This window comes from Arvicanthis niloticus, chromosome X (genome assembly GCF_011762505.2).
Source record: "Arvicanthis niloticus isolate mArvNil1 chromosome X, mArvNil1.pat.X, whole genome shotgun sequence".
Taxonomy (NCBI): Eukaryota; Metazoa; Chordata; class Mammalia; order Rodentia; family Muridae; genus Arvicanthis; species Arvicanthis niloticus.
In genome coordinates, this window is record NC_047679.1 from 102,647,747 (window position 1) to 102,670,707 (window position 22,961).

Below are 22,961 nucleotides of genomic sequence, written 5' to 3' on the forward strand. Positions count from 1 at the left end.
TACTTTAATAAAGCAAAGATCCACTATTATCCACTCTTGGGCTGATTTGCAGGGAGGGGAACCATACACTTGGCCTGGCCTAGCTGCCTTGAGGGGTACGCCTCACAGACTTTCAGGTTAGAGTCTATGGCTCATGGAGCACAATATGCCTTGAAGTTCCTGAGAGACTACTAATACACTCCCTCAGGCAGTGAAGGGTTCAGGCCACTTTGTGCTTCTCTGTATGTTCCCTCAGAAGTCAAGGAAGTATGTAAGCTTGAGAGGACAGCTGGTCTTAAGACATTAATCTTGTGTACCCTGAATAGCTTACAAACATCATTATATCCTGACAACTACAACTGTATTGATCCTGGCAACTGCCATTATATTCTATTTCTGATAAAGGTATAAAAAGCCTGATTGCTCTCAATAAAAATTGTCACAGTGATGAGAGGTAGCCTAGCAGTTAAGAGCACTGGCTATTTTTCTAGAGAATCCAGGTTCAATTCCCAGTACCCACATGAAAGTTAACAACTGTCTGTAACTCCAGTTCCAGAGGATCTGACACCTTCACACATACATACAAAAAGGCAAAACACCAATATACATAAAATAAAAATAAAATGAATAATTGAAAAGTTAACAAAAAAATTAAAAGTTGCAGCCTCAGAAGAAGAGGAGAAAGAAGAAGAAAAAAGGTCAGCATCAATGAAGCAAAATCTTTTGAGAAATATTTCCTTGGAGTTAGCAAACAAAAGCTGTGGTCCAGAGTGGGCCAAGATTGTACCTCATGCTAGCAGAAGAACTAAGTAATTTTGAAGAGTTTCCTGATGATTTTATAGGCATTAAAGCAGTGGTTCTCAACCTTCCTAATGCTAAGACCCTTAATACAATTCTTCACATTGTGATGACCCCCAACCAAAACATTATTTTTATTGCTACTTCATAACTGTAGTTTTGTTGTTATGAATCATCATAATGTAAATATCTGATATGTAGGATACCTGGATATGAGACCCCTGTGAAAGGGTTGTTTGATCCACAAAGAGGTGATGACCCACAGATTGGGAACCACTGCATTAGAGAATTATGAAGAACAACACTTTGAGAGGTCAGGAAAGGCCATAGGTGAAAGTCTGGCCTCCACTGCAGTGAAAATCCCAGGACTGAAGAGGACATGGAGAGCAGCTGAGGCTTGACATCATAGAAGACCAAAACAGGCCATGGGTGAATGTACAGCCTTGACTGAAATAGAAGCCCCAGGAATGAAGCAATCATGGAGACAAAAAGGCTTTCATGCCTTGCTTGTGGCAGGATCAGAGTCCCTGAAGAGAACTCAAGAAAGGATAGTATAGATGCAACCTAGTTATAGCAAGCAGGAGACCCCAGCATTTTGGAGAAGCCAGATGAATGCCAAGGACAGACAGCAAAGCTATGTATGGAGTGGAGCCAGCCAGAGCCTAGGAAACTAGCTGGCAGAGCCAGAAATGCTGTTGCCAAGGCCCTTTGGTGCCCAGATGATAATGAGTAGGTCCCAGACATCAAGCACTGAACTCTGTTGACTGCTGAACTTTAGTTTTGCTTTGCTTTGACTGTTCCCTGGTTATTTCCTCTTGGAGTAAAAAACTATGTAACTTTTTTTTAACAGGAACACATAGTTGAGAGACTGAATTTTTAAAGTGAATACAGTTTTTAGAAGGACTAGATACTTTAGAGACTATGGATATTTTGGGGGAATTTGAATATTTTACAGATGCTTGAAGACTTAAGCTGTTTTAAAGAGACTGAACTTTTAATGTGTTTTAATTTTTAAAGACAGACTTTTAAAGTTGGAATATTTTATATTGTGATATTAACATTAATATGAGATCTTGAGGATGAAAAGAAATGTTAGGGTCTAACAATGGTGTGTTTGGGTGTCAAGTTGACAAGGGGTCAATTGTGCTAGCTAGTTTTATGCTAATTTGACATAAACTAGAATCGCTTGGGAAGGCCAAACCTCAACTAAGAAAATGTCCCCTACCAGACTGGCCTGTGGGCAAGCCTGTGGTACATTTTCATGCTTGATTTTTTTTTTGATGACTGCTATAGAAAAGCCTAGTTCGCTATGGGCATAGTGACCCTTGGGCTGGTGATCCCAGGTGCTCTAAGAAAGCAGGATAAATTCACAGGAAAGGAGGGGTAGACCATAAGCAGCACTCCTGCATGACTTCAACATCAGCTTCTACTTCCAGCTTCCTGTCTTCGAGTTCCTGCTCTGACTTCTCTCAATGATAGACTACAAGCTATAGAATGAAATAAACCCTTCCCCCCACACATTACTTTTAGTCATGGAGGTTTGTTACGGCAACAGTAACCCTAACTAAGAAAATGGTGCTTTAAAACTAACAAGCTAGCCAGAGTTGGAAAACTTTACACTTACATTCACAATGTGCAGGGAAACATACAACCTTCATATATGAAAAAAAAAAATCAGTAAATACTTCACATTAGTGCTAACATTTAGGAAAAGCAGTTTTAAGGACAGCAACTAGTCAGAGGGATACTTGCATGCAAGTGTTTGATGTCAGCCGGGCGGTGGTGGCACACGCCTTTAATCCCAGCACTTGGGAGGTAGAGGCAGGCGGATTTCTGAGTTTGAAGCCAGCATGGTCTACAGAGTGAGTTCCAGGTCAGCCAAGGCTACACAGAGAAACCCTGTCTCGAAAAAACAACAACAAAAAAAAGTGTTTGATGTCAGATCCTTTCAAAGAAGCAGTATGAGCTCTTAACTGCTGAACCATCTCTCTAGCCAACAATATTGTTTCACTGATAAAAAGCAGAAAAAACTTTAAAAGTGAACAAACAGTATGCACTATGTAAATTGTGTGCCTCAAATGAAATTAATTCCAAGGTATAACAAGTGATATGTAAGAGAGAATACTACCCATACAAAATCTAAGACAAAACAAAGGAGATTCAAAAGACAGTATTAAGTCAGTTTCCTCCACAAACCACCAAACAGAACCTTACACCAAAGCTTGGCTACTGGCAGAGATTAACCAATGGGTCTATGTGTTGAGGAAGAAAGAGGAGAAACTCAAGGAGAATAATGGTTATTCAGTCAATAAGGCCACAGCAGTAAATATTCTTGATTTGTGTGTAAACCAAAACAACAAGCAAATGAACTATAATCATATACTTTTAAGGATCCATGCAGTCATTCAAAACTGAAATAGTAGTAACACATTTATACACATAAATGTTCAATCAAACAAGATCAAAATTAAATAAGTCTAAAACTAATAAGCATGGAGAAGAAAAAATAAGTAATCCAGTGGTTTGGGAGTGCTTTCTTTTTTGGAGGAGGGGTCTCACAATGTATCCCAAAGTGGCTTCAAACCTCCTGCCTCTGCATTTCCAGTAACAGAATTTTTTATAACCAGGCAAGGCCCTTCAACTTATAATCTGTCCTGCCTGCAAGATGTGCTGGGGCAATGGTGACACAGAACTTGTAGGAATGATCAACCAAAGACTGTTCCAGCATGAGGCCCACATGAGAGCGAGCCCATGCCTGATACAGCCTGGATGGTCAAGAAATAAAGGCAGAACAACCCAGAGACCTATGATAGAACTAAACACAACTGGCAAGAAACAAACAAAAAAAATCAATGAAATGATTCCTAATGAATTTTGCTATACTCATACATCAATGCCTAGTCCAATTGTCATCCAGCAACTGATGGGAACAGATGTAAAGACTCATAGCCAAATATTAGGCAGAGCCTAGGAAATCCTGTGGAAGAGGAAGAGGAAGGACTGTAGGAGCCAGAAGGAATGAAGATACAACAAGAACACAACTCACAGAATCAACTAAGCAGGGTTTATATGGGTTCACAGAGACTGAAGCAACAAATGCAGACCCTATATGGGTCTGATGAGTTAGGTCCTCTGCACATACACATTATATACATCTTGGTGTTCTTATGGGACTCCCAACAGTGGGAGTAGAATGCGTCTGACTCTTTTGCCTGTGTGTAGGACCCTTTCCTCCTACTGGACTGCCACTTCCAACTATGATATGAAGGCTTATACACAGTCCTATTGTAGCTTGTTAGGCCATGTTCAAGTACAGTAGCTATCCCTGGAAACCTGATGGTGGTTTGGGTTTTTTTGTTTATTTTGGTTTTTTGGTTGTTTTGGTTTTTTTTGTTGTTGTTTTGTTGTAAAGGAGACAGAGGAGGAGTAGATCTAGGGGAGATAGAAGGTGGGAAGGGAAAATAGGAAGAATGGAGGCAGAGGAAAACTGTGGTTGGGATGTAATGTATGAGAGAAGAATTTTATACACACACACACACACACACACACACATATATATATATATGAATACTTTTATACTTTCCTAAATTTCCAGCAGTCAACTTTACATAGGAAAAACAAAACAAATGTACGTGTGAGCATACACACACATTTGAAAGTCATTATGAGTGATCATACAGATTTTCTTGGGATACTAGAAACAAAAAAATGAGGCTTCCAATTTGCCTGGAATATATAGCTCAGGCTACTGCTGAGCTATATATTTATACGGCCCAATTATATGATTTTATATACAAGGTAAAATTCTAATATCTGTGGGTGTTATGCTAGACACATTAAAAGACTTTTTGACTTTTTTGTTCGCTATTTGGTTAGCTGTTTTTGAGACAGAGTTCTACTACTAAACAGCTCAGATTGGCCTAGAACTTGCTTTGTAGCCCAGGCTGACTTTGAAATCACAATCCTCATCTCAGTATCCAAAGTTCTATATTACAGGAATGTGCCACCAAACCCAGCTGAGATGTTAAGTCTTAAAACAGAGAGCTTCCTAAAATAACAGAAACCAAAACTCAGTATTTCATTTGTAAAAAATACTTTCCCCTCAAGCCTCCAAATGTTCCATCTAATAAATATATTCTCTCAAATTAAAGTAATACTCAATTTTTGATAAAACCAAAATAAGTTTTTCTATAGGAAAAATACTGTTCTGATAAAACAAAAATAAGGTTTTCTATAGGAAAAATACTGTTCTTAATCATCTATTCACAATGCCATGTAACTACAATAAGTGGAATATATTTATTTTGCTAGACTATTAATTATAAAAATAGTGATTTCATACCAAAAAAGTACAGGATTATCTTCAATAAAAGCTATAAATAAAAACACTATAAATCAGACATAATTGCTTTTATTTTGGCTTGTCTTTTGCTAAATCCATGTTCCTAGTTTTAAATTAGTGAAAGCTAAACAGTAAAATCCTATAAAAGTAAAATCTACATCCTGCTTAATTATGGAGCATGTTTACTTAATATATCCTATCTGTGTATGCAGCAAACACTCCTTTGCTTATATTTTCCATGACAACTGTCTTTAACAAGCTCCCCAGATACCACCTGAATACAGCCAGCTTGAGCAAGACCACTGAACTGGGTTGGTGTAAATTTTCTAGTGCAAATATGACCAAAACAGTTTTTCTTTCCAGGATAGCTTTCTCTCACATTTATGACTGGTATAGCTAACTACAAAAATTTAAACAAATGTACAATCAATGATAAAAGTCAAACAAATGAAATAATGTGGGTAGCCAAGATGTATAGTCTTGCTGTAACTACAGTTTTATTACTGACTACAAGGTCTTAATTACATGTATCTTTGGTTTTCATACATAAGATCAAATAAAGATTTATAATTTTAAACAGACCAAAAATGATAGCTATGATACTTTTAAAAATCATACCTCTGTAGGTCGAACTGTCATGGCTTTTATTTTCACTGAGAATCCGGCATAAATGCAAACTAGAATTAAAAAAAAAAACAAAAAAACTATCAATTTTCAATCCTAAAACAGTTGATTCCTAAGGAACAAGTTTTATCTCCTAAAAAGTATATGGAAATGTCCCAGATGTATTTAAATATCTATGATCATGACAAAACCTTCTAACCCATCAGAAATAGAGATCGATCAACCCATCTTTCTAAAAATTGGCAAATCATTTTTTACATAAAAATTTTTCTGCCTCTCATTATAAACATTGGGTAACTCAATAGTAAATAAGAAATGTCTCTACCTGGCATAGTGATGCATGATTGTAATCCTAAGATTTAGGAGTTAAAGAGAGGAGAATCAGCCTCTACTACCATAGTAAATTTGAGACCCTATCTCAAATAAAATGCCTCCATTTTGAACTATTTCAGCCAACAGAGGGAATGGTGGATGAGAAATAGGGCTCTCTCTCTCTCTCTCTCTCTCTCTCTCTCTCTCTCTCTGGACAAAGGCTAAAACATAAATGAAGCACTGCAAAGGCAGGGAGAGAGAAGAGGGAATAATTACGGTTGGATATGACCACAATAAATTGTACACAGAAATGAAAAGAAAAGAAACCCATTATTTTGTACAATAATATATGCCAATAAAATGATAGAATTAGAACATCTTCATTTTAAGATCCCTAATAAAAAAAAATCCACCATCTGTCAGTGGCTTTTCACACCATGGAAACAGACTAAAAGCATTATGTCCTAGCTACTGATGAAATAATACACCACCCAGAGAACATAAAATCAGAACATCAAAGAAATGCTGCATTTTCATCTTCAATATAACACTATAGATAACACGCTATCTACTACAAAGTAAGACAAAACAATAAAATAATTAAAGGGAAATATCGTTGAAACAAGATTGGCAAAGTGACTACTGAACTGCAAACTAGAAAACGTTTGTGCAACCCAAAATAACAACAAAACAACCAAAACACCAAAAGGGGCATCCCACAGGATGTGAATTAATACACTGTGGGGAGGAATATCCCTTATCTACAATGCTTAGAACGAAAACTATTTCAGAATTTAATATTTTCATATTTCTGTTCAAAATATTTTTATATACCTAAGATATCTTAGGACCAAAACATAATACAAAATATATTTTTTCATATATACCTTACACATATATAAAGATTTGTTTTCATGTATGTGTGTATATTTGTATTAGTGTATACCATGTTCAGGTGCCTGTGGAGGGCACAAGGTGTCAGATACCCCAGAGCTGAATTTACAGGCAGGCAGCTGTGAGCTGCCCAACATAGGCCCCAGGACCTGAATTCAGATCCTCTGAAAGAGCAGTTAAGTGGTATCAACTGCTAAGCCATTTCTACAATTCCCTAACAATAATCTTATATTTTAACTTTATGCACTCAACAGTTTACTGAACAATGACAACACATGCCATTTTATTACTTAATAGACAGACTTGTAAGTGAGAACCTGGATATGCTCAGAAAAGGTGTTATTGTAGCTAAAAGGGATGAACAGGGTCTTGTTTTCCTTGAAGACAGTAAATAAACCATGTTCTTAAGCTGTGTTCTTTCAGCCTGTCAGCAATGGAAGTTTCTACTAGTGTTCTCAGTACTAAAGAAGTTTCAGACTTTGGAGCATTTCCAATCTCAGCTTATGAATATCCAAATCCTCTTCCCTCCCTCCCTGTCTTTTTTCAGTTTCAGTAGAATCATCACTCTTCTGCTTGCAAGTGCATTTGTCCTTAGATTTGATTGCTTTTGCTCTTAGCAGCACCACTTTCTCCCCTATACACACTGGGTGATATTACCTACTTCTAAGGCAGTAATTCCTAAGTATATCTACCTCCAGCTTTATCTCTACACCAAACATATTTACAACTGCTACAGGATTTTCTGACTCAGATGCTTAGTAGAAATGCTAAAAAAAAAAAAAAAAAAGAAGAAAGAAAGAAAGAAAGAAAGAAAGAAAGAAAGAAAGCAACCCTAATATCTCGGCCACCATCTTTCAGCATAGCTGCAACATAGACATTGCCTAAAAAATATTACTGTTTATGAATAAAATCCCTAGCACCAAAGATTTATTAATTATTAATTTATATAAATCCAGAACACAGGGCTGAAGTATATAGTCCAGTGGTAAGCCACTTCTTAGCATGCATAAGGCCCCCGTTTCACTCTCTAGAACTAGCAAAAAAATATGTCTGATCTCTGAAATATTTGGGGTTTGGAGGAGTGGCTGGTTGGGGTTTTACTGTTGTTTTGATTTGGTGTTTTGAGACACAGTCTTCCCATACATCCCAGTGGCTCTGCCTCCAGAGTGCTGGCCTAGCTTTTTTGTTTGGTAGACACAGAATCTTACCACGCAGCCCACGCTTGGTCCTCCTATCTCAGTGCCACAAGCACTGAGATTCCAAGTGTGCAACACCATATCCAGTGCTGTTATTTTTTAAAATGTCATTTAAATGTCCTGGTAAAATGAAAAGTATGCATAAACAATTCTTACCCAACATTAAATTATTAAGTTGCCTGCATGAAAACTACTTGTAATGTGTCTTTATTTTTCAAACAGGGTCTTCTTATTTAGGGTTGGAATATACTCACTATGTAGCTTTGACTAGCCTCTAATTCAGTGTAATTCTCTTACCTTTACCATCCAAAGTACTGGGATTATAGTCACCAACATGCCTATGACAGTAGTTTTTAACTGTAGGCTTAATTCTCTTGTTTTTATAGAATACCATTTTTTCCACTTGAGAAACAAGTGACAAGTTATGACTATAATGCACCAAGTTTGTCACTTCAAGGAAAAAAGAGTATTTGTTGTTAATGATAAAATAATTTTGAAAAACTTGTTTCTTCCACTATGGGGATGACTACTGTCATAGAGGTTTCCCTGGTCATCTTTGGTAGTGACACTAAGGAATGCATATTTGATACCATACAATGAAGTTTGTCAATATTTGGAAGAGTTGCATAATTCAGTGAAAGACTTTTTCCAAACGGCCACTGTATATTGTAAAATGACTGTGGACAAAAGATCCATTCCAAAATTAAAAAGAATCAAATGGATTTTATTTACAAAATATCAAAATGCCATTGCTTTGTATTTGGTTTGGGGGAGGGGGTCTGGTTTAGCTAGGGGTTTCTGGTTTGGTTTCTTTTACTTCTTTACTGGGGGTTGGAGGATTGGAAGGCATATTCCCACTATGCAGCCCTAGCTGACTATATAGGTCAGGCTGACTTGTCCTCCTGCCTTCACTTCCTCAATACTGAGTTTGCAATTTTGCACCACCATACCTAGTACCAAGGTAGTTTAAACTGGGGGTAAAGAGACAAATGATTGCTTGAGCCCGTGAATTCTAAACCAGCCTTGACAACACAGAATCTCTCTTTAAAAAATAATAAAATAAAAAAACAGGGCCAGTTGAGATGATAGATAAGCATATGGACTGAGTTCAATCACTGGGAATCACATGAAAGGGGAAGGAGAAAACACACACACACACACACTGGTGGGGGGGGGAGGAAGGGAGGGAGAAACAGAGTGGGAGAGATTGAGATTAGAATTTTGATATGATATCAAACAATAATGGGCATAATTACCTAAGAAGCCTAATACAATTGTGCTGCCCTTGCCAGCTATTTAGCCGTGTGAGACTAGATATTCTTCATAACCTCAATCACAATGACCTATTCCATCCCTAACTCACAATAAAAATCAATGCCAGCTACAAAAGTCTGAAAAATGAAGGGCTGGCAAGGTGGCTTACCAGATGAAAGTGCTTGCCACCAAGGCTGAGAATTTGAATTTAATCCAAAGAACCTACACAAAGGTAGAAGGAAAGGAGAGAATCTACACAAAGTGGAAGGAAAGAACATCTCTGACCACCACATGCATGCAATAACACGCACACACACATATGTACACACATACACATATGTCATACACATTCACATACACAAAATAATGATTTTAAATGCTAAGTCAAAGTGAAAAAATCTGGGTGTCATGCCTCATGCCTATACACTGTACTCCTGAGGTGGAGGCAGGAGGACAACCTTGAATTTGAGGCCAGTCTAGCCTACAAAGTGAGTTCTAGGAGATTACAAATCAAGGTTCCAGGGTAGATTACAGATCGAGACTCCATTTCAAAAAGAAAATTAAGTTCCCAAAATAATATAGGAAAACTTCATTAACCTTGGAGTCACTAAGGATTACTCCAACACTCAGAGAACTGAGACAGGAGGACTGTCTTGAGTTCCAAGAAAGTCGGGGTTAGCATGCAACCCTGTCTGAAAAAAACAAAGAATAAGAAAGTGGGAAAGGAAGGCATTAAGCATAAAGGTTACTAGTATAGCAAATAGGGATCAATGTGACAATAGTAAAATGAATCATTTCTGTTCATCAAAAGTCACCATTAAGCCCAAGTGTGGATGCAGGTTCTAATCATGAATTACAGACCAACCTGGGCTATATAGGCAGACCTTAACTCAAAAACAAACATCAAAAAGATCACTATTAGCTAGGCATGATGGTGCATTCCTGGCACATACCAGCATATAGGCAGCTGAGGAGGGAAAATTTATTATGAGTCAGAGACCAGCCTAGGTTACATTGAATTCTAAGACATCCAGGGCTACAAAGTCAAGACCCAGACAGGGTGTGGTAGCGCACGCCTTTAATCCCAGCACTTGGGAGGCAGAGGCAGGCAGATTGCTGAGTTCGAGGCCAGCCTGGTCTGCAGAGTGAGTTCCAGAACAGCCAGGGCTATACAGAGAAACCCTGTCTCGAAAAACAAACAAAAAAAAAGAAAAAAAAAACAAAACAAAACAAAATAAAGTCAAGACCCAACATCAAAAAAATGTTTATAGAGGTCACTGTTTGAAGACTGAATATGTACTAATAACATGCATGTACCTGCAAAAAAATGCAATATAACCCACAAACATGAAGCATCTCAAAGATAGCAAAGAAAAATTAATAGGAAACACAGACAAAAGATATAAAGAAGAGCCTCACAAGGTTAAACCAGAACTTCTAAAAAGCAATAATATATATTTAAAAGATGCTCAATGAAAATGTAAGCTACAATGAAGCACACACAAATCACACTGACTTTTTTTTTTCTAAGTTTTGCTGCTGTTGTTTTTGAAACAAGGTTTCGTGTTGCTCAGGCTAACCTTAAATTCCTGATCCTTCCTCCTGTCTCAGCTTGGCCAATCTTTCCATTCTCATTAATATGTGATCCTAACTTTAAAAGTCAGGTATAATGAATAACATGCCTATAATCCCAGAATTTATGAAGTAGAATATGGAGGACCAAAACATAAATGTCAAAATAATGACTACCACAGATGTAGTGAAAAGAGAGATCAGAAAAAGAGGTTATATATTACCTGATGGGGATGTAAAATAGGTGGTATATACATTTTGGGTTTTGTTTTGTTTGTAAATTTGCATTTTGTTGTTTTCTTTTGAGATTGGGTCTTCCTATGTAACCTTAGCTGGCCTGGAACTTGCTCAATAGACCAGGCTGGTTTCAAATTCAGCGATCTGCACATCTCTTTTGAGTGCTGGGATTAAACGTGTGCCTACCACGGATGTAGTTGTCAGCTCACTTTTGGACTCTACTTCTATTCTGCAACTGAGGCTGGCCTCAAATTCATGATTCTCCTGTTTTAGCCTCTGACTACTGGATTACAGGCATATGACTTGCATTTGAGTCATATAATTTTCTAAGCTCTACATGTTAATATTTAGGCACTTCTCTATATTTTTGTTCAATTTCACAATTTAGAAAAAAATCTTACAGGTCAACTTTTTTTTTTTTTTTGAGATAGGATCTCAATCTGTATCCTTGGCTGACCTACAATTCACTATGTAGACCAGTCTGTCTTTGAACTTACAGAGGTCTGCCTGTCACTGTTTTCTGAGTGCTGATTCAAGGCATGGGCCACCATTTTAAAGTAAATGAAGAGAACCAACAAAGTTTATGTCTTTCTTTTATGAAAATTTCATGAGTACTGTATTTACATCAATTCCACATTTATGAGTGGGTTGAACATGTCCCTGGCACATGAAAAGCCTGGAGTTCAATCCTCAGCACTAGGAGAAAAAAAAGCTTATAGATTCTGTTTATCTATCCTATGTTATACTAATATGATGCCATAATACCATCACTTACAGAGACTATCTATGCTATAGGATACCCACATCCCTACACCTTGCCTCTGTATCATATATTTTGATACTCCATTTGTTGGCTAGAAAAACCCAATAAACATCTTCTGGCCCACAATTTACTTCTAACCTATTTTTTTCTTTGCTGTTTTGCTACTGCAGCTGAACCTACAGCCTTGCACATGCTAGGCAAGCAAGCACTCTATCAATAAGATAGACCCTTATCCCTCTTCTATTTTTTCCTTGGACAGTCTGGACAAGTTTATTGAGCTAGCCTTAAACTCGCTCTGTAGCCCAGGCAAACCACAAACTATGATTCTCCTATCTCAAGTAACACCAATCCTAGGTATACAATTATGTTCAATATTAAGAATAAAAGATCAGTGCAAAACAATTACTAATTAAATCTACATAAAAATAGAAAATCTCCATTATAAACCATTAACCACCCACCACCAATTAAAAAATTTATTCAACTAGACAGAGCTAGCAAGATAGTTCAGTGGAAAAAGACCTGTCTCAAAACAGTTGCCACTAGAGAGGATTTTCAAGTATTTTCTCAGCACAAAGGATAAATATCTGATGCAGCAGTTCTAAACCTGTGGGTTGAAACCCCTTTGGGGGTAACATATTAGATATCCTGCATATCAGATATTTACATTACAATTCATAACATCAGCAAAATTAGTTATGAAGTAGCAATGAAATAATGTTATGGCTGGGGGTCACCACAGCGTGCGGAACTGTATTAAAGGGACACAGCATTAGGAAGGCTGAGAATGGCTGATCTGAGGTAATGGATATGCCAATTACCCTGGTCTGATGATTGCACAGTATATACACTTATTATTATTGGAGGGATTTGAGTTTTTGGTTTTTGAAGCAAAGTTCACATAACCCAAGATGACCTCAAACTCACTAAGTAGTTCAAGCTAGCATTGAACTCCTGATCCTCCTGCCTCCACCCTCCATATATTGGGTGTACTTAGCTTTGTATACATGTACTGAATACACACTGTGGGCTCAGGATATGGCCCAGTGTTTGTTCACCTAGCACACATAAGCCTTGGATTTGATTCCTAGCAGCACACAAAAGCTGATATGGTGGCATACACCTGTAATTTCAGAGCTTGGGATATGATAGCAAAAAGATCAGAAATCAAGATCAACCTGAACTACAACAGTAAGCTTGTACATAGGATGTACAATATCTTGAAGGAAGGGTAGGAGGGGGTAAAGAAAAAAAACAGAAATTGGAATGAGCTGTAGGAATTCATGCAATTGAAATCCCAAACCCTTGAAAGACTGAGGAAGGGTTGCCATAAGTTCTAGACCAGCATGGAATACAGAGTAAAATTCTGTCTCAAAGGGGAGAGCGTAGGAATTGTTTTTCCCTCTTCCTTGTTACAGATGCCTTTGTCCCCCACATTGGTGCCAGCTACACTCCACTACTTTCAGCAATGGCAGCACACATCTTTTTCAACAAGCATTGCAATGACTGAAGAGACTCTGTCAGTGTCCCAAACTCATACCTATGGTACAGTCATCATTACATAACTAAGAAATAACTGAAATGTCATTTCATATTATCAGTCACTAGGCCACAAGCACATTTATTAGTCTACAGATAATATTGTCATCACCTCAAAGATTTGCTAAAATTGTGTACAAAATCATTAATGGGTTATTACATTCAGACAATTCACTGTGCATAACAGATGTGTACTTAAAACAGAAACAAGCACTTAGAACCTGAGGCAAGAAGATGGAAAGATTAAGGCAGACCTGGATATAGGAGTACCCTGTCTCAAAAAAGCTTTTTCAAGTATCAGTTTAACTATGTCCTCTGGAAGCAATCCACAAATAGTAGACTCACAAGTATCCTTAAAAGTTAAAAAAAAAAAAAAGTAATTGGTTCTGAATGTTGCATCTATCTTACTGTCCTATCTGTTAAACACTTCTAACCTACATTACAGGATGATAACACACAAAAGGACCTCAATTACTTGCCCATTATAATAGGAACTTTAAAATACTCAAATATTCTGTCTCAGTCCAAACATCAGTATTAATTTATGCCCTTAATTTTTGTTGTTGTTGTTGTTGTTTGAGACAGGTTTTCTCTGGGTAGCCCTGGCTGTCCTGGAACTCACTCTAGACCAGGCTGGCCTCGAACTCAGAAATCCGCCTGTCTCTAGCTCCCAAGTGAGCCATCACTGCCCGGCTATGCCATTAATATTTAAGTTAACCAGTTTTTCCTCTTCTCAAATAGTTTTGTGCTATTGTGGAAATGCTGCAACTCCCTGAGAACAAACACAGAAATCCACTTTCTGACAAAGATCTGTAGAAATGTGAATGAATGAGTTATATTCTCCTAATGATTTCAGAAGTATATTGTGAATCTTCTTAACATGGATATTTAGCTTTTTATCGTACTTACTCTCAATTTTCAGCACAAAGGAAATACAAACAAGCCTGAAGTACTTCTGCTCACAGCTTGCAAGCTTGCTGCACATATAAAAGACTGATATTCACCTGTGCTTCAATTAGTTTTTAAACAAAACAGCAAGAAAGGTTAAATAGTTTAAGCAAAGTACTTGTCTCTATTTTTCAATGTTATAATAAAAATACTACCCTCAAAAATAAATGAGGACAAAACCATTTTACCTTGTAGAAACATGAACTTATGAAGAAGCAAGAAATGTCATTCAAAAAAACAAATTAACAAAAGCTTTACCCTTGTAAGTAGGAAAATGCAGATTCATTAATGCCAAATTCTCTATTTCAGCAATATAAAATAGCAAACAAAGTAGTAAGTTAATAACTTCCTAATGTTGTATTATATTCTGAAGAATAAAGTTCTCTTAGCAAAAAAAAAAAAAAAAAAAAAAAAAAAAACAGACCAAAACTTGCACTTAGTTCATAAATACAAATTAAAATATGAAGTCAAATTAAGAAAGGCTTCAGGACCAGAGATGTAGTTCAGTGGGTACAGTGCTTGCCAATGTATTCTGTGCCCTAGGTTTGATCCCCAGTAGCACATGAAGTAGGTGTGATACCATCAGTCTGTATGGAATCCTTGTCCTTGTAAAGTGAAGGTATGAGATTAGAAATTCAAGCTCATCCTCAGCCAGTTCAAGGCCAGCCTGGACTACAGGGGCTGGAGACCAAACATGCTCAAGTAGGAGAATTACCAGGCATTCTAGGCCAGCTTGAACAATACTTACAAATTACCAAATAAATCAATAAAACAATAAAACCTTCAGGAGCCCTCTACTGTTTTTATACCTCTTGTAGAAAAAATCATGATACAAGTTTTATAATCTTTTAAAGATTTGTTTACAATTTTTCAGTGTATATATGTGTGTTTAAAGTGTATGTATGTGCACCATGTGAACACACACAAGAGCCTGAAAACTTAAAAGAGAGTGGGAAACATACCTCCTAGAACTAGTTTGGGGCAGTTAAACCCAGGTCCTAAGAGCAGTAAGTGTTCTTAACTGCTGAGATAGCTCTTCAGCACCTAAAGATTTACTCTGATTATCTTTAGTTATGTGTATGTGTGTCTTAGAGTGTGTACATGTCATGTATAGGTATCTGGGGATGCCAGAGGTGATGGATTCCTGTGCAGCTAGAGTTACCATTTGTAACTGGTTATGAGTCACCCCAACATGGACAATGGGAAAATGCTGGTCCTGTGGAAGAGTAGTACCTGTTCTTACACTGAACCATTTCTCCGGCTCTACCAGTTATATAATTTATCACCTAAAAATATATTTGGTGGGCCAGAGAAGTGTATTAGTGGGTAAAGGCGCTTGCTGCCAATTGGGCCTGATGACCTGAATTCAATCCCCTGCCTCACAAGGTGAAAGAAAAAAAAAAAAAAAACAATTACCAGGAATTGTCTTCTGACCTGCATCTTAGCATGCTTAAGTATAAACACACACACAATTTTAAATGTTTTTTTAAAAAGTGACATTTATACATATACTCTAGAAACTAATAGTATATATAGGTATGTGAGAGATGGACTGTTTTGATAGATGAATTATTACCTAACAAAGCTCATTCCTCAAAGTTAAGATGATCTATATAATAGACGGTTGGTTTTCATGGAGCACAGTTACCTATTTGTCATGAAAAGCTCTGTCAGTCATAAATTTGAAAGAAGGCAAGAGGTTATATGGAAGGGTTTGAAGGGAAAAGGGAAGAATGATGTAATCTTAAAGTCCCTGTTGTGGTGGACACAGAAAAAAAAAAGGGTTTTGGGGGGTTGTTTTGTCCTTTTTAAAGACACCAGAAAAGGCCTACAATTATTAGCTGGAGAGGAGATGTCAGGGGAACGGCAGGTTACTTTGAGACAGGAAGTAAAAGTCTGAGACAGAAGCAATGATGATCTATAGCCAAAAGTTTGTAGTAGCAGCTTAAATAGGAAACCCTTTTTGTTTAAGACTGCCAGAGGCACAGTTTGGGGGTGGGGGGGACGAACTACTGATTAATGTAGTTAATGATTAATATCAATTAAATGTTCATTCCTAATATCTCTGCCTTAGCACTGTCTTTTCATTACATCAGATATACTGCCTTGAAAATTGTGGTAGTAGTACCAGGATCAGGGAACTCAGAGCATGCTATGTTATAATGACATTTTTGTCATTCTTTTTTTGACATTCCAGAATTTTTGAGAATTCTGGAATTTTGGGTTCTTAAAAAAAAAAAAAAAAAAAAAAAAAAAAAAAAAAAAAAAACCAAAAAGAGAGAGAGAGAGAGGGAAGCCTGGCCGGGCGGTGGTGGCGCACGCCTTTAATCCCAGCGCTTGGGAGGCAGAGGCAGGTGGATTTCTGAGTTCGAGGCCAGCCTGGTGTACAGAGTGAGTTCCAGGACAGCCAAGGCTATACAGAGAAACTCTGTCTCAAAAAAAAAAAACCCACAGAAATATGATAAGAATGTGCTTTTCTCTTAATCCCACATGAAGGGATGTGGGGTTGCTTCAGACTTGTCTGCAGCAGGTGACTATGATTTGCCTTGTGCTCTAGAAGAAGCACAGTTTTGCCAGCTGCAGATAATTTCTGCCATTGTGTGACATTTGCAATTCTGGGAACTTTACAGAGGGTTCATAAATTCAAGGATCGCCCCACCCCCAGAACCGCAATAGGGGTTTGTGGAAGTTTGTTAGTAGCTGTGGTCAAAGAAGAAACAAAGGAAAGAAACTGGATTCAGGGATCTCTTTCTCCCTCCTCCCCCTCCTCTTCCACCTCTTCTTCCTCATCCTCCTCTCTCCTTTCCTCTCTTTCCTGTTTCTTGCCTACCTAGTGTTAGGGGGTGAAACCGTGGGGTTAAAAGAGTGAGAAAAAGAAGAACCCAGAAAAATAGCAAAGACCAGCTACACTATGCAAACTGCTTTACCTCTGAGCTTATTCTCACCATCACGTTGCTTCTATCACTACAGACACTAACCCTCACAATAGCTATCCATATACTGCTACGATGCTACAAACAATACAAGCTTGGGAATCTCATGAAACAAAACATACTTTAACAAAACTCAGAGCTGGAGAGCACTTGTTGCTCTTTTATAAAGGAATAATCAGCTAGCCATTGTGGTACACGCCTAAGATCCCAATAGTGAGGCTAAAGCAGGAAGATAATGAATTCAAGGTCACCCTGGACTACAAAGCAAGTTTCAGATCAGCCTGGGCTACATAAGACCTTATCTCTAAAAACCAAAAAACATTTAAAATTGTTAAATAAAAAGGGAAAATCCATCTAAGAAATAATTTTACATATGGCCATACTCCAAAAACCAAATGTATTCACTCTGCCCTCACTAAATAGCATTTAGTTGCTATTTCATATTTAAGACATTTTTTCCAAAGAATTTTTTGTAATATATTTACAATACTATTGTTTTAACAAGGTGACAATGCTAATATCTATAACATGACAAGTTTGTACATAAGGAAAAGAAGTCAAATAAGTGAAAACAAAGTAGAGAATGGGGATGTGTTTACAATATTTAAAATTACAATTATTTAAAATATTTCATTATGGCAGGACCTGACAGTGAAAGCCTGCAATTTTTTTTTCTTTTTTTTTTCTTTTTTTTTTTTTTTTTTTTTTTGGTTTTTCGAGACAGGGTTTCTCTGTGTAGCCCTGGCTGTCCTGGAACTCACTCTGTAGACCAGGCTGGCCTTGAACTCAGAAATCCGCCTGCCTCTGCCTTCCAAGTGCTGGGATTAAAGGCGTGCGCCACCACCGCCCTGCGAAAGCCTGCAACTTAAGAGACTGTTCATGTTCAATGCTGACCTGGACAATTGAACAAAACCCTGTCTCAAAACAGAAAATTAAAGAGCTGAGGATGTAATTCTGTTGGTACAGAGCTTGCCTTAACATGCCTTATGCTCTGGGTTCAATCCCCAGGACTGAATAAACTGGGTGTGGTACACCTTTCTAGGACTTTCCAGCACTTGGGAAATAGAGGGAGATCATAAATTCAAGGTCATTCTCAGTTATCTGCAGTTCAAAGCCAGCTTGGGATACATGAGACACTGTCTTTAAAAAAGGAAACCTGCCTGTGGTGGGGACGGACCTTTAATCCCAGCACTTGGGAGGCAGACCAGGACAGCTAAAGCTACACAAAGAAAATCCTGTGTTGAAAACCCAAAAGAAGAAAAGGGAGGAAGAAGAGGAGGAGGAAGAACAGGAGAAAGAGGGGGAGGAGGAGGAGGTCACAGCAAAATAGACTGGGCATAAAGCAAAACAAAATCATTACATTTACAGGAAATTATTTTAAGCAAGACAAATACCACATTTTTAAGTGTACATATACATATGTGTAAGTCAGGAAAATAGAAAGGTACAATGAGAGAGGAAGAGAGAATTCAAAGGAAAGAAAAGGGTAGATTAAGAGTAGGTAATGAAGGTCAGTCATGGTGGTATACGTATGCCTTTAATCCCAGCATTTTCCAGCCTGCTCTACAAAGTGAGTTCCAGGCCACCCATGGCTACAGAGTCTAAGAAAGGAGAGGAGAGGAGAGGAGAGGAGAGGAGAGGAGAGGAGAGGAGAGGAGAGGAGAGGAGAGGAGAGGAAGAAAAGAGGGGAGGGGGAGAGGGGAGGGCAGAGGGAAGAGGAGGGGAAGGGAGAGGAGAGGGGAGGGGAGGGGAGGGGAGGGAAGGGGAGAGGAGGGGGAGGGGAGAGGGGAGAGGAGAAGAGAAGAGGGGGAGGGGAGAGGAGGAGAGAGGAGGGGGAGGGGAGAGGAGAGGAGGGGAAGGGAGAGGAGAGGAGAGGGAGAGGAGAGGAGGGGGAGGGGAGAGGAGAGGGGAGGGGAGAGAAGAGAAGAGGGGGAGGGGAGGGAGGAGAGAGGAGAGGAAGGGGAGAGGAGAGGAGAGGGGAGGGGAGAGGAGAGGGGAGGGGAGAGGAGAGGAGGGGGATGGGGGGGAGAGGAGAGGAGAGGAGAGGGGAGAGGAGAGGAGGGGAGGGGAGAGGAGAAGAGAAGAAGGGGAGGGGAGAGGAGAAGAGAAGAAGGGGAGGGGAGAGGAGGAGAGAGGAGGGGAGGGGGAGTGGAAAGGGGAGGGGAGGGGGAGAGGGGAGAGGGGAGGGGGAGAGGGGAAGAGGGGAGGGGAGGGGGACAGGAGAGAGGGGAAGAGGGGAAGAGGAGAGAGAGGGAGAGGGAGAGGGAGAGGGAGAGGGAGAGGGAGAGGGAGAGGGAGAGGGAGAGGGAGAGGGAGAGGGAGAGGGAGAGGGAGAGGGAGAGGGAGAGGGAGAGGGAGAGGGAGAGGGAGAGGGAGAGGGAGAGGGAGAAAAAGAGTAGACAATGGCAGTACCAGTTAGAAGGGCCAGCAAGAAGTGGGTAAAGGAAAGCAGTAGGGAGAAAGCCAGCAAAGTAAACTATGACACATGTATGAAAATGTCAAAATAAAATGTATTATTTTGTATGCTAATGTAAATAATTTTGTAAAGGGCTGAAGATATAGTTCAGTAATAGTACTTGCTTAGTATGTACAAAGCCTCTAGATTCATTCACCGGTAAGGCAAAATTTAGAATATTTCATTATATTAAATAGCTTCAGTGTGGGATTTTTTTAAATGTATGTATGTGTGTATGTATGTGTTTGGTGTGTGTGTACAGGCCTGTGAGACCAGAGGTTTTAGATCCCCGGAGCTAGAGTTACAAGAGACCATAAGCCATCAGATGTGGGTCCTGAGAATTGAAATCAGTAAATGCTCCTAATTCCCCACCCTAGACATCTCTCAAACCCTTGTGGCTTTAATTTTCTTTTGCCTTTTACTGTTTTGTTTCAAACAAAATTTAACTGTGTAGCCCCAGCTGACCTCAAACTCCTGGAACTCCTTCCTCATCCTCCCAGGTGCTAGGATTACAGGTGTAAGCCACCACACCAAGCTGTGCCATCCAACTTTAAATTCTCAGCTAGTATAGTGAGACATGCCTATAATCTTAGCACCTAGATGGTTATAAATTCAAGGTCAGTATGAGCTACAAGGTTATTGTCCCAAAAAAGGTAAGTTCACTTAATATAGTAACAGAAATTATATATATTTATATAATCATTAAACTGTCACACTAATTTGGATCTATTATAATTCAAACCACATTCCACAAGCTATACAATACACACACATGGAAATCCTAAGAACAGTTTTATGTAGATCTTTTAAAGGTACGTAGCATGGATCATGTAAATATATATATACTCCAAATTCCACTTTATATTCTTGGCTTCATACATCACTTAGTTTTTCTTCACTCATTGCCAGTCAGAAGTTTGGCAGGGCTCCTCCCCCTATTCCTAATACTCATTCTAAGGTGGAAGTAAAAACATTAAACTGTTTTTAAAAACCAGCTAGGCCTGTGGACATTGCTCACTGATGGAGCACATGATAACCCACCCCCACCCCGCCACACACACACACACACACACACACACACACAGTGAAATCCACCCAGAGGGAAGCTGAGCAGCCCACAAACATGACAGTTCATAAATGAACAGGCTTTAGATGCTAGATAATGATGAACTGAAATGTTTGGGGGGGGGGGAATCACCCTCAAATCTGGAATGGTTTAGCTGAGTTGCTTCCCATCCTGCCTTCTCAGCACTCAGAGCACCTGATAGGTATCTGTTAAACAGCACATAAAAATTAAAAACGAATGCTTTTCTTATATATGACACATACCTGTGAGTTAACAAAACACTAAGGTCCTATAAATATATGCTGGAGGACATGTTGTACCAAAAAGAAATGGGATGCCATCCCTTTTCTTCAAGGGCCTCTCAATTCATTAGCATACAAAAGTAAATATGCATCATGTCAGAGGCCAATTAATTGCTAAGCAAAGTGGCAGAGCCTGCATGCGCAAGAGCACATGAGAAGTTTAAATATCGAAAAGCTGAAATAATATTACTTTTAATAGCTATCACTTGAGCACTTACTATAAGCCAAGTGCTTTACAGACATTCACTCTTCACAACAACCCTTTGAGTAGAGCGCTTATTATTCCCAATTTACTCAAGGGGAAACGGTCCAAATGGTTAAGAATTTATCCAAGGTCACTCGGCTAGCTAAGTGGGCTAAGCTAGCCACTTACTCAGACAATCCAATTCTAGGACTCATGCTGTTACTGTTACATTTCAGAGAACAGCAAAGGGAGTTAGTTGTCTGTGGGAGAGTAAGTCACGTTACAAGAGCATGATCCTGCAATTGGTGTACAACGTTACTTTGAAGTAACAAAGTTTCAAAGATTCCTATCTTCCCGCGAGCAACTGGGAACCTGATACTGGACTGGAGTGTGGGAGTGTGGGAGACAACTCAAGCATCTAAGGAGAGTTAATCGCACACAGGATTGACTGCTAAGCTTCCAGAACGACTCAGGAGAAGAAGTTAGAACTTTTTTTTTTTTTTCAAATCAGTGGTTAATTCTTGCCAGTTAAACGGGGAGTGGGGGTAGGGCGGTTATTGGGGGCGAGAAAGCCGCGACTGTGGGAAATTCCCGGAGAGTGGGGTCCAAAATAAGTTTACGACTTAAAGGAAACAGAACATCCTAAAGTACTTGAAAAGCTTCGAGGAGGGCAAGCACTAGCCGCAATCTCAGGCCAAAATGGGGCTTCCTAAACATTTTACCAGGAAAAGTTGAATCCCATCCCGAAACCATTCTGAGGTGCCACGCCGGTAGGGACTTGGCTAAAAGCGGCAATCCCTGCCACACTTTCCCGAGGACCGCAGGGCCAGGGAAGCACAAGCTGACGCTCCCGGAGAAAGCAGAGGTGCCAAGCCTGGCTGTCCCCGACGCCCGGTGCTCCTCTGCTAGTGGCGGCGAGGACCCGAGAGAGTTCGGGACAGTTCGCCCTCCTAAGACTTCGGGCACAGGAGAGGGCCGGGCGCCAAACTGCGGGAGTCGCCTTAGGTCCAGAGTGAGGGGAAACGGGACAGGGCAGAGAAATGGCAAGTGTGGATCCAACCGGCCCCGGCTGCAAACCCACAGAGAAAAAGGGGAGCCTGGGGAGCTGAAGCAAACCGAGCGGGCGAGACAGACAAAAAGAGAGACAGGGCAGGAGCACAGGGGGACCTGAAGAGACAAGACGGAAGTTCTGCTGAGAGCAAAAGGAAGCGGGGCTCCCAGGGACCACGGGGCTTTCGGGGGAGCTCCGGGAAAGGACACACTCGGCGGCGGCAGCGACCGGCTCCTCTCCTCCAGCAGTTCGAAACTCCTGACCAACCAACCATCCTCAATCGCCGCCCGGGTGGGGGAGGGGGCACCGCAGCCCCTGCTCCCTGAACCCCACTTCCGAAGGCGTCCAGCGCTCCGATCTCAGGGAGCCCGGCCCCTTCCCTCAGCCGGAACACTCACAATTCGCCTCTCCCTGATTTCTCCCAGTTCTTTATCCACTCTGCGGGAACCACCACAGCCGCGGCCGCCATCTTCCCCTCGCTAGTAACAGTGGCCCGGATGTGTAGCGAGCGA

General features: G+C 39.8%; 1 protein-coding gene across 3 annotated transcripts in view; it reads right to left on the reverse strand.

Annotated features, from left to right (window-relative positions):
* Positions 1–22,961, reverse strand: part of Thoc2 (THO complex subunit 2) — a 108,967-nt gene extending 86,006 nt beyond the window's left edge. For 2 of the 3 annotated variants that reach the window (XM_076918504.1, XM_076918503.1), the window contains exons 1-2: positions 22,848–22,961; positions 5,738–5,796 (exon numbers count right to left, since the gene is read on the reverse strand). In XM_076918504.1, coding sequence (XP_076774619.1) covers positions 5,738–5,796; positions 22,848–22,918 — 130 coding nt within the window. In that variant the 5' untranslated portion in view covers positions 22,919–22,961. The remainder of the gene's footprint in view (positions 1–5,737; positions 5,797–22,847) is intronic. The other variant, XM_076918505.1, reaches the window with a different exon arrangement.